Raw genomic sequence first — 14,961 nt, 5'->3', positions numbered from 1 at the left:
CTTGCTGAGTTTCTACAGCAATTTCAATTTTTGTTTTAGATTTCTAGAATACGCTGCTCTGTATTTTTTGTGAAGAAATTCTCTTTTGGGTTCAAGAGAATGAGAGGTGACATTATTAAAAGAATTAGAGAAGGTGGTGTTGCAGTGGTAACGTCACTGGACTAGTGGTCCAGAGGCCCAGGCTAATGCTGTGGGAATGTGGATTCAAATCTTGCTATGGCAGCTGGTGAACCTCATGCATTAGGAGCACCAGTGGTCTCTTGAGTATCTTTGGAACTATCTGCTTCACAAGGTGTTGGAACCAAAGACTTTGAATATTTTTAAGACAGCAGTGAAAAGATTTGCAACATATAGCTGTCTCCCGCTGTGCCATTCAATGGCTGATCTGTTTGTGTTCTGTATTCTATATTCCTATCTGCCCACAATAATCGCTAGCTCTGAAGCAGAATTGTTATTGGACTTGAAATGGTAACTCTTCGTCTCTGCACACTTGCTGCCAGATCTGCTGAGTTTCTCCAGCATTGTTTTTTTTAAATCACAATAACCTTTGGTTTCCCCTACCGCACAAAACTTGCTCACCTCTCTCTTAAAAATATTCAATGACCCTGCCTCCATTTCCTTCTGAGCCAGTTAGTTCCAAAGAGAAATAAACTGTCCTCTCTGTTCTCTAAGTGCTCCCTTGCTCTGGACTAACCCACAAGAAATATTCTTTGGTTCGACCACATTTGGAATACTTAATAAGTTTTTGCTTGCCACATTACCAAAAGGATGTGGATGCTTTGCAAAGGGTGCAGAGGAGGTTCACCAGAATGTTGCCCGGTATGGATGGCGCTAGCTATGAAGAAGGAATGAGTAGATTAAGATTATTTACATTCAAAAGATGGAAGTTGAGGGGGGGACCTGATTGAGGTCTACAAAATCTTGAGAGGTATAGATTGGGTGGATAGCAAGAAGCTTTTTCCCAGCGTGGGAGACTCAATTACTAGAAGTCACGATTTCGAGGTGAGAGGGGAAAAGTTTTAAGGGAGATATGCGTGGAAAGTTTTTTACACAGACGGTGGTGGGTGCCTAGAACTGTTTCCAGCAGAGGTGGTAGAAGCGGGCACGATAGCGTCATTTAAGATGTATCTAGACAGATACATGAATGGGCAGGGAGCAGAGGGATACAGATCTTTGGAAAATAGGTGACAGGTTTAAATAAAAGATCTGAATCGGCGCAGACTTGGAGGCCCAAAGGACCTGTTCCTGTGCTGTAATTTTCTTTGTTCTATCCACATAGATTTAAAGTTAGGGACGGCAGGTTTAACTTGAATGTGAGGAAAAATGTTTTCACCCAGAGTGTGGTGGGACATGGGAACACACTGCCTGTAAGGGTGGTACAGGTGGAAAACCTCATAATATTTAAGAAGTATTTAGATGTACCCCTGCAATGCCAAGGCATACAGTCAAGTGCTAGAAAACAGGATTAGAATACTTGGTTGTTTTTGAACAGCTTGAACAAGATGGGCTGAGGGCCTTTTTCTGTGCTGTAGATCTGAGTTCCCATTATCTCTATTACACGTCCACTTTGTCAAGTCTATTCAGAAACATACACAACTCAAGCAGATCATTTTTCATTCTTCTAAACTCCAGTAGAAACAAGCCCAGCCTATCCCTTAAAATTAATTAATTAAATCTAGATTTAAAATTGCTTGTAATGCTTACCATGACACCATTGACAACTAAACATAAAAACTTATCTGGTTTGTTAATAACATAGAAAGAAAGAAATCTCCTGTCCTTCCCTATGACTACATGTGACTTCAGACCGACAGCAGTGTGGTTGATGAACTTCTGAAATGGCCTAGAAAGCAGAGTACAGAACGATTGCACAAGATGAAACTGGATGAACAACCCAGCAATGGCCTAGCTGCTGGAAATGACAGCATTGGCATATCTAGTCCTGTCGACCCAGCAACGTCCTCTTTTGGGGCTTTGTGCTAAAATTGGAAGAGCTACTATTGTCATACACTTGGAAACATGCTGTGTAGGTGATGCCGCAGACAACACTATCACCAATCCCTGGATGTGTCCTGTTGCACTACTAGGACAGACCCACCTAAGGTAGCAGCACAACAGCACACGGTCAGGAGGAAGTTGCACACGTAGCCCTCAGCATTGATTCTGAACTGATTTACGTATCAATTCATAAGGTCTCCTGGTTGAGACTTAGTTTCACTGTAACGCAAGAGCCCCTGGTGACTGGGACATATTATTTACTAACCTGTTCAGAGATGTTGTTACACATGTCTTATTAGGAATTGGGAGTTGAGCCTAGACGTCTTGGCTCAGAGGTGGGACACTACCTCTGCACCACAAAAGCTTCAAGCTAACTAGCACAAATATTTCAATTAACCTGTTCAGCGATGTTATTACACACCTCTGGTAATATTTGGGATTTGAACCCAGGTGTTGTGGCTTAAGAGGTAGGGCACTACCACTGTATCACAAGAGCCGCTAACTAACTGGAACAGTATTTCCATGTTTGCCTCAAAAACTGAGAGAATTGAACTCCTTCTGGGGTTTTCAATCTACATTGTAAATTATCATCCAACCAATTGCGCTAGCTGACTCAGCCCAACTAACTGGGACATTGAGTCCATTGGAAGCAGCACCACTTGTGTATACTGAAGTAAATTTGCCCAGAGACAGCCTTTTGATTGGCTTTTCAATTAGCACCGACAGTTGTGGGATCAAGAGAGCTCAGTATACAACAAGCCTCTGATTAGATTGCCATTTACCATCAATTCAGTGATGGGAGTGACAGAGAGAAGTAAGGAGACCTGAGGCTAGCTAGATCAGTCTTTTCTCTCTCCAATTTCCTGTGAAGGAATAAAAACAAACTATGCTGACAAAATTAATTCTAAAATCTAAAGATGTAAAGAAAGGCCCTGGATCCAGCAAAGCAACCAGTGAACTGTAGATTGAAAATCATAGTGTAAATAACATCAAGGCATCTTTGAAGAATTAAGGATTGTGAAGCCAACCCATCTAGTGTAATGATTTTTGGACTGGTGATATGAACTGTTTATCCTGGACAGCAGTCTGTCAGAGGCAAATTGAGATTTTCAGTCAATTCATTAAATTTTCACATTTACATTACTCTAGAAAAAGTGGAACTTGATTTCTAGCATGCCACCACTGTGAGACTGATGATTATACCATGTTCAGCATCTGACTCCTCAGATCCACACACAATCCAGGTCTTGTTGCATGTGGACATATAAACAACCAGGCTTGGGTTAATAAGTGGCAAGTATCATTTGCACCACACCAGTACTGAGCAATGATTAGCTCCATCACTTTTTACATTATCCTTACTGAATTCCCTATTATCAACTTCCTAGGAGTTACCACAATCCAAAAACTGAACTGGACCAGCCATACAATTGAGCTATAGCACAAAGAAGAGGTATGAGGGTAGGAATTCTACAGCAAAAAACTCACCCGCTGACTCCAAAGTGCCTGTCTGCAATCTCAAGGCAAAAGTCTTGATGGACTACACTCCGTTTGCCTGGATAAGTTCAGCTCCAACAACATTCAAGAAAATGAATGTCATCCAAGACAAAGCAGCTAATATGATTAGCACCCTATTTATCATCTTCAACATTCACTGTTTCCATGAGTGGTGCGTAGTTGCAACAGTGTGTACTATTTACAAGATGCCCTGCAGTAACTCGCCGAACCTCCTTAAACAACATCATCTAACCTCAGATAACACGGTCTGAAGCTGGAGTAATACAACAGGCCAAGCAGCATCAGAGGAGCAGGAAAGTTTGACGTTTCGGGTCATGACCCTTCTTCAGAAAATTTCCTGCTCCTCTGATGCTGCTTGGCCTGTTGTGTTCATCCAGCTTCACACCGTATTATCTCTGATTCTCCAGCATCAGCAATTCCTACTATCTCTTAACTCCAGGACCACTTCCCTCTGGAATTTGCAATTTGCTCTTCAAGCCACACATCCTGACTTGGAATTATATGGCTGCTTTCTCATTGTCACTGAAACACAACCCGGAACCCTTTTCCTAACAGCATTGTGTGTGTGTGTGTGTGTGTATCAAATAAACTCTATATTCATTCATGGGACGAGGGTGTCACTGGCTAGGTGGCATTTATTGCCCATCCCTGATTGCCCAGAGAGCAGTTCAGTATCAGCCACATTGCATTCAAGAATGCAGTTCACTACCACCTCTTCTCCAGGACAATTAAGTCCAAGAATTGATGATTTGCCAGTGAGGTCCATGTCCCATGAAATAAAATAAAAGAAAATCTGACTGGGCTTGACCAGGTTGATGCTAAAAGCCTTTTTCCAAAGGCTAAGAATTCTTGAACTACAGAAAATAATCTCAGGCTAAGAAAATTCTTCAGTGCGTCGTGAATCTTTAGAATTCTCTATTTTAAAAGGCTGTGGATACTCCATCATTGGGATTTTTCAAGTCTGAGATTGATGGATTTTGGGGTTCTAGGAAAATCGAGTGAGATGATTAATGGGTGAAAAAGTGAAAGCCAGGGGCAGTATCCAGTGTTTTAAGTCCGAACTAGTTTGGTTGCATCTGGACAGGATCAGAGCTGATATGTTAGAGGGAGTGTTTGCTGGTACAGTTGGGGAGGGTTTAAACTAAGACGATAGGGGGAACTTAACCAATACAAGGAGACATAAGAGAGGGAAATAAGGTCAAAAACAAAAGATAATGGGAAATAAGAAATGTTAACAGGCAGAGTACAATGACCAGAATCAAATGGACCACAATGCAGAATAATGTGAACAGGACTAAGAATGTTAAAAAGACAAGCCTTAAGGCTTTGTACCTTAATGAGGTTGTTGACTAGCTCGCTGAGCTGGCTTGTTTCTGTTCAGACATTTCATCACCGTGCTAGGTAACATCATCAGTGGAGCCTCTGATGAAATGATGTTATCCTACTCCACGTGGAATTTAAACTGTCTGGTCCGTTATGGTGAGTACTGTCATTTCCAGTTTTGATCTGTATGGGTTTGTACAATGGGGTCCAATTCTACATGTTTGTTGATTTGAAGTACGGGTGGAGAACCATACCTCTAGGAATTCCCGTACGTGTCTGCCTGGCTTGGACTACAATAGTTACCTTGTCGCAGTGAAACTGGAGGGTCCACTGATGATGTCATCTAGCATGGTGATGAAACGTCTGAACAAAAACAAACCAACTTGGTGAACAAGTCAACAACATCATCCACAAACTGAGCTACAACCTGCCAAAACTTTAATTGTATCTTAATGTGGGGAGCTTTCACAATAAAGTGGATGAATTAGTGATGCACATTGTATAAAGTGGATATGGTATAAAGATGTGCTGCAAGGCGAACAAGGATGGGGACAGAATATTCAGGAGTATTTTTCACTGGAGTGCAGGAGGTTGAGAGGCGACCTCATAGAGGTTTACAAAATCATGAGCGGCATCGATACGGTGAATAGCAAAGGTCTTTTCCCTCCAGTGTGGGAGTTCAAAACTAGGGGGCATATTTTTAAGGTGAGAGGAGAAAGATTTCAACAGCACATGAGTGGGGGACAACGTTTTTTACAGTGTGGTTCATATGTGGAATGAACTGCCAGAAGAAGTGGTCGATCAGGTACAGCTACAATGTTAGAAAGACATTCAGATAAGTACATGAATAGGAAAGGTTTGGAGGGATATGGGCCAAACACAGGCAAGTAGGTCTAGTTTAGTTTGGAACATGGTCAGCGTGGATTGTTTCGACCATCCATGCTGTATGATTCTCAATGACCATCTTCTAAAGTCCAGACAGCTTTGTGTCCTGAGAATTAATTCTTTCCAACTGTGACAAGTATGGACATGACAAGAGATGGTGTAAAAAATACAGACAACTAAACAGACAAAAAAAATTCTGTAGGTACAATTTACTACAAGCTGAAGTGCAACTCCACAGCTTCATTGTTCCTTTTCTGGGCTCCAAAGATTGAGTGTCATGCCAGGACCATTAAGTCCCTCATTCAAATGGTTCTTTGTGACATTACTTCCCGGACTTAAATGACAGGACATACAATATTTTCATAAATCCAGTAATTTCACAATTGCCATTAAGTTAAATGGGTAATTTCACTTCTGTCATGGTGAGAGGCTTTTATTGCCTTAGGTAGTGCTAACAGTGAACAGATCAGATCATTCGTCTGTGTGCAGAGAATCAGAGTTTATTTACAGCCAAACAGGTAGAGTTTTTACCAAATATAATGAAGCAACTTTCCAGCAATTTCTGGCCACATGATGAAAGGTGCTTGCATGAAAAAGTTTTAGCTCTTTGTTTTAAGGGATCCTTGTTACCTTTATGTCTCAACCTTTCCTTAAGAATGGTGGTTCCTTTTACACTGAAAGGGCAGTCCATCGACAGAATATCCCGATTCTTATCATAAACTTAATTAAATAGCACATCCATTTTATCCATGACACTTCATTATTCCAAATGATATGTTAACAATGATGGTACAATCTTGTTCGTTTTGAGCCAGAAAAAATGTAATAATATATTGCTTCATTGGGTCCAAACCATTAACAATGTGTTTCTTGTTTTTACAGGCAGAAAAAATAACGTATTACCAACAGCATTAATCATTTCAGCTGCTGCAATTTTGGTGATAATTTCAATAATTACATGGTATGCGTACAAAAGAAAATGTCTCACTGCAAATGGACATAATTCCATTCAGTATCATCCAACAGATCAAGTTGCAGATGACTGCATTTTGGTAGAGAATGAAGAAAGGGAATATGAAGCGTAACCTTTTAATAATGACATGGTTTAAATAACTAACAATGTAATTGTACGATAAATGTTTAAGCAAAGCTACATTGCCATTGGCTATCTGTAGCTCAATAGAATTTTTAAGTATTAACTTTTATATATTTCAATCCATGTTGTTGTCTTACTGTTACTAAAGGCAACATTTTATACCAATAGATAAAGGAAAGCTTGGAATATAAAACCTGATGTTTTAAATATACAGTTTAACCAGTTGTGTAATTTAAATAATTTTGCAACCATTAATTTTCATCAACTTTGGTTTAAATGAGTTTCAAAAGTTACAGAGTAAAGGCACAAACTAAAAACAATAGAAAAAGAAAGGTAACCTCATAAAAGAGTTATTTGACTTGTACATTTTTATATGAACGAGATTATCCTACAGTTTAATGGTTTCATTGGGCTTTGAAGAATTTTTTTAACCAATACAAATGTTGAAGTAATTTTGTTTTAATTGCATGAAGTGACTCTGGATGTCATTTATAGTATTTAACAGCTACATAAAGACATTGATTTGAATTTATTACCTGTTTATCACATATTCTTGTTAGTGAAATGATACATTGGTGTTTCAGCCTGCAGATTGTGCAGCCTCTGATAGCTGCTTTGGGCTCAAACTTTGCAAGTTGTGTGCAAATATGCACATAATTATAAAGTCTGCAGTCTTTGTTGCTCTCAAAAGTTAGTTCTTCTATCTCTTGGGTTTTTTCAAAGCCAAAGATACATTTGGAAGCTACAAGGTTGATGCTTTGATAGTCTTTTAGAATTGAAAAGTACAAGGTAAATGGGGAAATTCCTCAGTTGGTAATATTGGAAGGGTAATTCTAGGGCTTGAGTAGAGGTTTGGAGTATGAGAGCCCTGGGGCAGGGGTGGGGGAAGATGTTGTGTTCAAGGTTGGCTGTACTTAGAGTAGTCCAAATATCTTGTGTCACGTTGTTAAAGAAATTGGAGGTGAAGATAATGAATGCACTTGCCATAAACTTCCAATCTTCCTAGATAAGGAGGAGGAAGATTTGAGGGTGGCCAAAAAATGCTTAAAAATAGAGTACAAGGATAGTCCTAATAACTATAGGCCAGTTAGTTTAATATATGTGGTGGGTAGGTTTTGGAAACAATGACCAACGAACATATCAACAGGAGATGGGGAGGTTTTAATTTAGGAGAGACAGCATGATTTGGAGAGAGCAGCACGTTATTTCAGTATGTTCCAATGTTTCTGTCATTTGTAGATGAACGTTTTATTGCAAAGATACCTTTCGTATAACCTCATGTCTGGTTACACCAGGTCTTTGGTACATGAATGTTTCTGTGTTGCAACATCCTGAAGAACTAGTAGATATTTAAAAGACATTTGGATAGATGCATGAATCGGAAAGGTTTGGAGGGATATGGGCCAGGAGCAGGCAGGTGGGACTAATTTAGTTTGAGATTAGGTTTGGCATGGACTGTTGGAACAAAGGGTCTGTTTCCATGCTGCAAGACTCTGTCTCAATGTCTTCTATTTTGTTATTTTCTCCTTTTGAACTCTCTTCTATCTGCTCTTCCCACCAACTACCCAATTTAAATGATGTTCACTTGTGCTTCAATATTCCTTTCAGGTCTATTTACCCAATTTGATTTAGGAATGGTTAGTCTCTGTTGTACCAATTCTTTCTATTCTGAAAATCTTCTGAATTATTTACTAAAGTAACCATGTTGTTTTAGCAACAGGTTTCCAGGAACTCACTGATATATACAATCAGGTGAAATGTGTTTCTCATCTACTATCTTTGAGTTTTGTTACAATCCTCATATGTGACTTTTTATGGCTGGTATATCCAAAAGCTTGATTTCTTTTTCTAACACCACGTGGACTGCATTAATTCAGGGTGGCAACTTGGTACCATTTTCTCAAGAGTAATTAAAGCTGTATGTTATTTTTCCCTACATTGCCTAACAGTACTGGCCATGATCATGTCATGTTGAACATCCCTTCAAACTTTTCTTCACTGTTTGCTTCTCTAGCTCTTGACAGAGAGCCCATTATCCTATAGACCGTGTCTTTATTGCATTACCACTGCAGTAACAGTATTCTTGTTGAACTGCAAACTCTATTCTTGTGCAAATAATCATATATGGTATTGCAGCTCTTTCCTACTTTCAGGAGTTTTTAAAATTAATTAATGGGATGTGAATATCAATGACAAGGTGAGCATTTCTTTTATTATTCACGGATTATGGGTGTTGCTGGTTGGACAATTAAGAATCAACCACACTGCTGTGTGTCTAGAATCACATGTAGGCCGGACGGGATAAGGATGACAGATTTCCTTCCCTAAAGCACATTAGTGAACCAGAGATAGCAAGAACTGCCGATGCCACCCCGTTCCCATTTCTGAAGAGGGGTGCTGACCCAAAACATCAACTTTCCTGCTCCTCTGATGCTGCCTGGCCTGTTGTGTTCCTCCAGCTCCATATTGTGTCATCTCTGACTCCAGCATTGGCAGTTCTTACTATCTCTGAGTGAGTTATAACCCTACTGTGAAGCCGGCCCATTTCTGAAAAGGGTCCCGACCCAAATTGTCAACTTTCTTGCTCCTCTCATGCTGCCTGGCCTGCTTTGTTCCTCCAGCTCCACATTGTGTTACCACATTAGTGAACCACATTTTTTTTCTGACAATTGACAATAATTCGTGGTCATCATTAAATTCTTCATTTCATTTTTATTGAATTCACATTCCAACATCTGCCATGGCAGGTTTTGAACCCAGGTCCCAAGAACATTACCTGGGCCCTGGATTAACAGTCCAATATTAGTACTGCTGGGCTGTCACCTCCCCTATCCTTAATTGCTATTGAGAAGGTAGTGCTGAGCTGCTGCCTTGAATCACTGCAGCCCATAATATTCCTTTTATGCTTACTGATTGGAGTTGTTACACTCTTCACCCTTGGATATGGTGGTTTTACCTGTTGACTATCCACTGCAACCAAACCTCATAGGTTCCATCTTCATTTTACATGCATCAGATGTTGCTGTTTAATTTTCTCATACTTGCCCTCTTTTGTTTTTATTGTATTCCAGTATTATGTTTCAGTTGTATCGCTTTTCATTATTCACTTTTAGGTTTCGCATTTCATATGTTTGCATTGAATATGTTTTTTTGGTATTAGATTGTTTCTGTGGCACTTTATATCGTTCATTTCTTTCAGATGCCCTTTTATTATGTAGCTGTATTATTGGTTTCCATATCAATTTCTGTGTTTCTGCTGCCCAATTAATTTATTTCATTTCAGTCTGTCATTATTCAGAACTTATCAACAGTTACAGTATTATACTGCTTCAGTGCAATCTTCTGAATATACTTGCAGCAGTTTTGTTATCTGTCCTCTTTTCCTCTTGTATCCTACTGTCCTCCTCGAAGTACCTCCTTCCACTGTACATTATCCAACCTAACACACTGTCCAGTGGAACACAATTGAATAATGTTTATGACTATTTTTTCATATTTCAGTACAACATAATGAAAAGAGGGGAGAGAATTAGTTTAAACTATATTTCTGCAACAATGCAAAAGTGGAATGCAGGGGAAGGCAGAATTGTCAATGTCACATATTCAAATCAACCCCCCATGAGTGTAATTGTGTGGATTGTGGTCTGTCATATCTTAGCTTGCAGTTATCAAACATGTCTATCATAAATTTATGCTGTCTTAATTGTTGGCAATATCATCCCAAATATGACAGTCACATGACTATTACTCTACTGGTTCAAATAAAACAACTTATTGTCTTCTGTTTCCCTCATCATTGAAGCTTCCTATGTTTCCTATGTTTTGAAGAGTAAAGCTCTCTCATTCTTAAGTATTTAGTATTTGCTGCCATTCTTGCTGTGTTCATGGTCTAATTACAGATTGTTCCTGATGGGCACTTTACTAAACTAGGTGTTAAACCTATTTCATTTGAAATAGAGACATCGCAGCCAACTTGCTTATATTTGCATAAGAATGGTTCATGAGAAATAATGCTGCACCAAAGGAGATCACTCAGCTTTTCATGCTAAACGTTTGAAAGAGCTTTAATCAACACTGTTTGCCTACGGCTGCACAAATTTTCATTTCTCGAAGTTTTTTTTCTATGTAATGCCCTTTTGGAAAACATGTTATAGAATTTTTACAGGACAGAAGGAGGTCATTCTACCTATCATGTCTGAACCATCTCCCGAAAGAGCTACCAAGCTAGTCTCATTCTGTAGCCGTATCGCTATAGCCCTTTAACTTCATCGCTTTCAAATATATAACCAGCTCTCTTTTGAAACCTACTATGGAATCTACCTCTGTCCCTCTCCCAAATCCCAACAATTTTCTGTGTAAAGAAGTTTCTCCTCGTCTCACTCGCAGCTCTCTTGGTGACAGCCTTGAAATTGTGACCCTAGTTATTGACATAACAAGTAGTGGAAATAGAATATATTTCTTTATCTGAGCAAAATTGTTCACAATTTGAACACCGCAATAAGGTCACCTTGTAATCTTCCCTGCTCCAAGAATAATAAACCCAGTTTCTCTAATCTTTGCTTGTACCTAAAATCCCTCATTCCTGGTATCATTGTAGTAAATCTGCACTGTCTCCAGGGCTTTAACATTCTTCCTTAACTAAAGTGCTCAGAACTGAACACAATACTCCATTGTGGTCTAATGATTTGTTGAGGTGTAGCATCACTTCCTTGCTTTTACACTCCATGCCTCTATCTATGAACTGAAGGATCCTCCAAGCCTTCTTACCAGCTGTTTTAATTTGGCTAGCCATCCTCACAACCCTGAGATCCCTCTGCTCCTGTACTCCCATCAGAGTTGTAACATTGAGCCTGTATCATCTGACTGTGTTTATTCTATGAAAATGCATTACCTCGCATTTCTCTGCATTGAAAGTGCCTTTTCAGAATCTCATCACCTATCATGATAGAGTTCAGTTGCTCAGCAATTTTAACTGGGCCACTGTCACCATTTTCTAATTTGGTAAAGACAGAAGCAAAGTACTAGTTTAGTAGGGAAGGCTAGTTTAGTAGCTCTGCCATACCTGTTGCTTCAGTGAGCAGCTTACCCTGCTTGTTCCTTTATGGGCCCCATTCTGTCCTTTACTCATATTAAGAGTAAAACCTGTTTGAAGAACATTACTATTGAATCTGCTTCCAATAAACTTTCAGGCCATATATTCTATGTCAAAACAACTTGCTTCATAATAATAAAATGTGAGGCTGGATGAAAACAGCAGGCCCAGCAGCATCTCAGGAGCACAAAAGCTGACGTTTCGGGCCTAGACCCTTCATCAGAGAGGGGGATGGGGTGAGGGTTCTGGAATAAATAGGGAGAGGGGGGAGGCGGACCGAAGATGGAGAGAACAGAAGATAGGTGGAAAGGAGAGTATAGGTGGGGAGGTAGGGAGGGGATAGGTCAGTCCAGGGAAGACGGACAGGTCAAGGAGGTGGGATGAGGTTAGTAGGTAGGAGATGGAGGTGCGGCTTGGGGTGGGAGGAAGGGATGGGTGAGAGGAAGAACAGGTTAGGGAGGCAAAGACAGGTTGGACTGGTTTTGGGGTGCAGTGGGGGAAGCGGAGATTTTGAAGCTGGTGAAGTCCACATTGATACCATTGGGCTGCAGGGTTCCCAAGCGGAATATGAGTTGCTGTTCCTGCAACCTTCGGGTGGCATCATTGTGGCACTGCAGGAGGCCCATGATGGACATGTCATCTAAAGAATGGGAGGGGGAGTGGAAATGGTTTGCGACTGGGAGGTGCAGCTGTTTATTGTGAACCGAGCGGAGGTGTTCTGCAAAGCGGTCCCCAAGCCACCCACTGCATCCCAAAACCAGTCCAACCTGTCTCTGCCTCCCTAACCTGTTTTTCCTCTCACCCATCCCTTCCTCCCACCCCAAGCCCTACCTCCATCTCCTACCTACTAACCTCATCCCACCTCCTTGACCTGTCTGTCTTCCCTGGACTGACCTATCCCCTCCCTACCTCCCCACCTATACTCTCCTCTCCACCTATCTTCTTTTCTCTCCATCTTCGGTCCGCCTCCCCCTCTCTCCCTATTTATTCCAGAACCCTCACCCCATCCCCCTCTCTGATGAAGGGTCTAGGCCCGAAACGTCAGTTTTTGTGCTCCTGAGATGCTGCTGGGCCTGCTGTGTTCATACAGCCTCACGTTTTATTATCTTGGATTCTCCAGCATCTGCAGTTCCCATTATCACTGATACAACTTGCTTCATAAATCCTTTTTTCTAGTGTCCCCTCTTCTTCTGCCAATTACCAATTGTGTTTCTCTATATGCCACCAAAGCACTTAAGTTGCAGGACTGGAAATCCAACGTTTTGACTAATAATCCACTGAAATAAGTTTAAATCCCACCATTGCAGCTGGTAAATATATATCCAGAATAAAAAGCTAAACTCGTTAATAGTGATCACAAAGCTGCTGGATTGTTGTAAATATCCATCTCATTCTCTAATATTCTTTAGGAAGGGAAATATCCCATTCATTTCTGGACCTGGCCTTTGTATGACTTTAGACCCACAGCAACATGGTTGATTCCTAACTGCTTTCTGAAAAGGCTTAATGTGCCATTCACATAGAATTTAAACTGTTCTCTTTTAATAAGTCTGGTAAGAATAAACCCAGAAGATCCAGCTAGTATTGAACTTGGCACAGGGAATAAAAAAGGCAGTCAGCCCTAACATACCAAGTTATAGAGCTGGATGAACACAGCAAGCCAAGCAGTATCAGAGGAGCAGGAAGGCTGATGTTTCAGGCCTAGGCCCTTCTTCAGAAAGGCTTGGCCTGCTGTGTTCATCCGGCTCCACACCTTGTTATTTCAGATTCTCCAGCATCTGCAGTTTCTGCTATCTCTGAAACAATTTTAACCCCACTGCGAAGCCTCTTCTAAGGATGCCTACCCTGAAGAAATTACCCTCCTCCCTCCGAAACAACCTCAGTGGATCTCTCTCCCACTGCAACTCTCTCGTAATCTTTTTTGGCCTTGAAATTGCTCAACCACGTCCTGAAGCAAACCAAGTTTAAAAATGAGCATTTCTGAAGAAGGTTCTAGGCCCAAAACGTCAGCCTTCCTGCTCCTCTGATGCTGCTTGGCCTGCTGTGTTCATCCGGCTCTATGCCTTGTTATCTCAGATTCTCCAGCATCTGCAGTTCCTGCCAGCTCAGTCAACCGTAACATATGGGAATTTGAACCAAACTTTGGAGACTTTTTTACAGATCGGACAAGTAACAATCTGCCACATTCTAACAAAATTATACCATGCAATTGATGTCAAGACTCCATAAACGTTCAGTGATTGTTAGTGCAGTGGAATACCATTAAGTGGGGATGACCATGGTCTTCAACATAGACTCCAGACTCAAGTCTTAGGACATTATGTCAGAAATAAGTAAGAAAACCTCATGAAGATTACCACCTTACTGCCCTTCCTTGTTGAGGAATTGCCATGTTGAACACCATTTGGAAGAAAGTCCTGAGGACCCTCACAGAAGCACCACAAAACAAAGTATGATATAAGCCACTTAACACAGGTCAGATTGCTAAAATCTTGCTTAATAAAGCATGTTTGAAATAGTATGGTAAAGGGAAAAAGGGAATTAGATCTTTTATCTTGTGGTTTGATGCCACATTGAGTTTGGGTTCTTTACAGACTGTTGCCTTCTCTATTATCTGTATATCTTTGGTCAGAGTTGTGGGTGATTTGCTGTTGAGCCACCTCTGCCAATCGGTGTACCCTCAGCCGGGGAGATATTGTCACTGCATTTATTCAGTCAAGTACTGTCAGAATTGTCTACCCTCAATGACATCCTCCCATATTTTTCTAAACATCAGTGAAAATAGCCTCAGTCAACCCAATCTCCTTTCATAAGATAAACCTGTCATTTCCAGAAATCAAATGTGGTGATCCTTTGCTGCCCTCCTCCCTCCATGACACATTTATCTTTTCTTAGGTAAGGATAGTAAAACTACTGCAGGCGTGACAAGAACTGCCTTCAGGATTAGTCCTCAATGTAATACTGTTTATTATGCCTGCATATTAAATACTATTGTAATCATGCATACACCACGCTGTGATTCGTAGTTACATGTTCAACTCCAAGCACC

At 40.6% G+C, this 14,961-nt stretch overlaps 1 protein-coding gene across 1 annotated transcript in view; it reads left to right on the top strand.

Annotated features, from left to right (window-relative positions):
- The window catches only part of cd302 (CD302 molecule), a 44,348-nt gene extending 33,749 nt beyond the window's left edge, over positions 1–10,599 (top strand). Inside the window, exon 7 of the mRNA XM_048533648.2 lies at positions 6,607–10,599. Within this exon, the coding sequence (XP_048389605.1) occupies positions 6,607–6,809 (203 nt within the window). The 3' untranslated portion in view covers positions 6,810–10,599. The remainder of the gene's footprint in view (positions 1–6,606) is intronic.
- The last annotated feature ends 4,362 nt before the right edge of the window (positions 10,600–14,961 follow it).

Source organism: Stegostoma tigrinum, chromosome 7 (genome assembly GCF_030684315.1).
Source record: "Stegostoma tigrinum isolate sSteTig4 chromosome 7, sSteTig4.hap1, whole genome shotgun sequence".
NCBI lineage: Eukaryota > Metazoa > Chordata > Chondrichthyes > Orectolobiformes > Stegostomatidae > Stegostoma > Stegostoma tigrinum.
The sequence above is the reverse complement of the archived record's forward strand: the minus strand, read 5'-3'. Positions and strand labels throughout refer to the sequence as shown.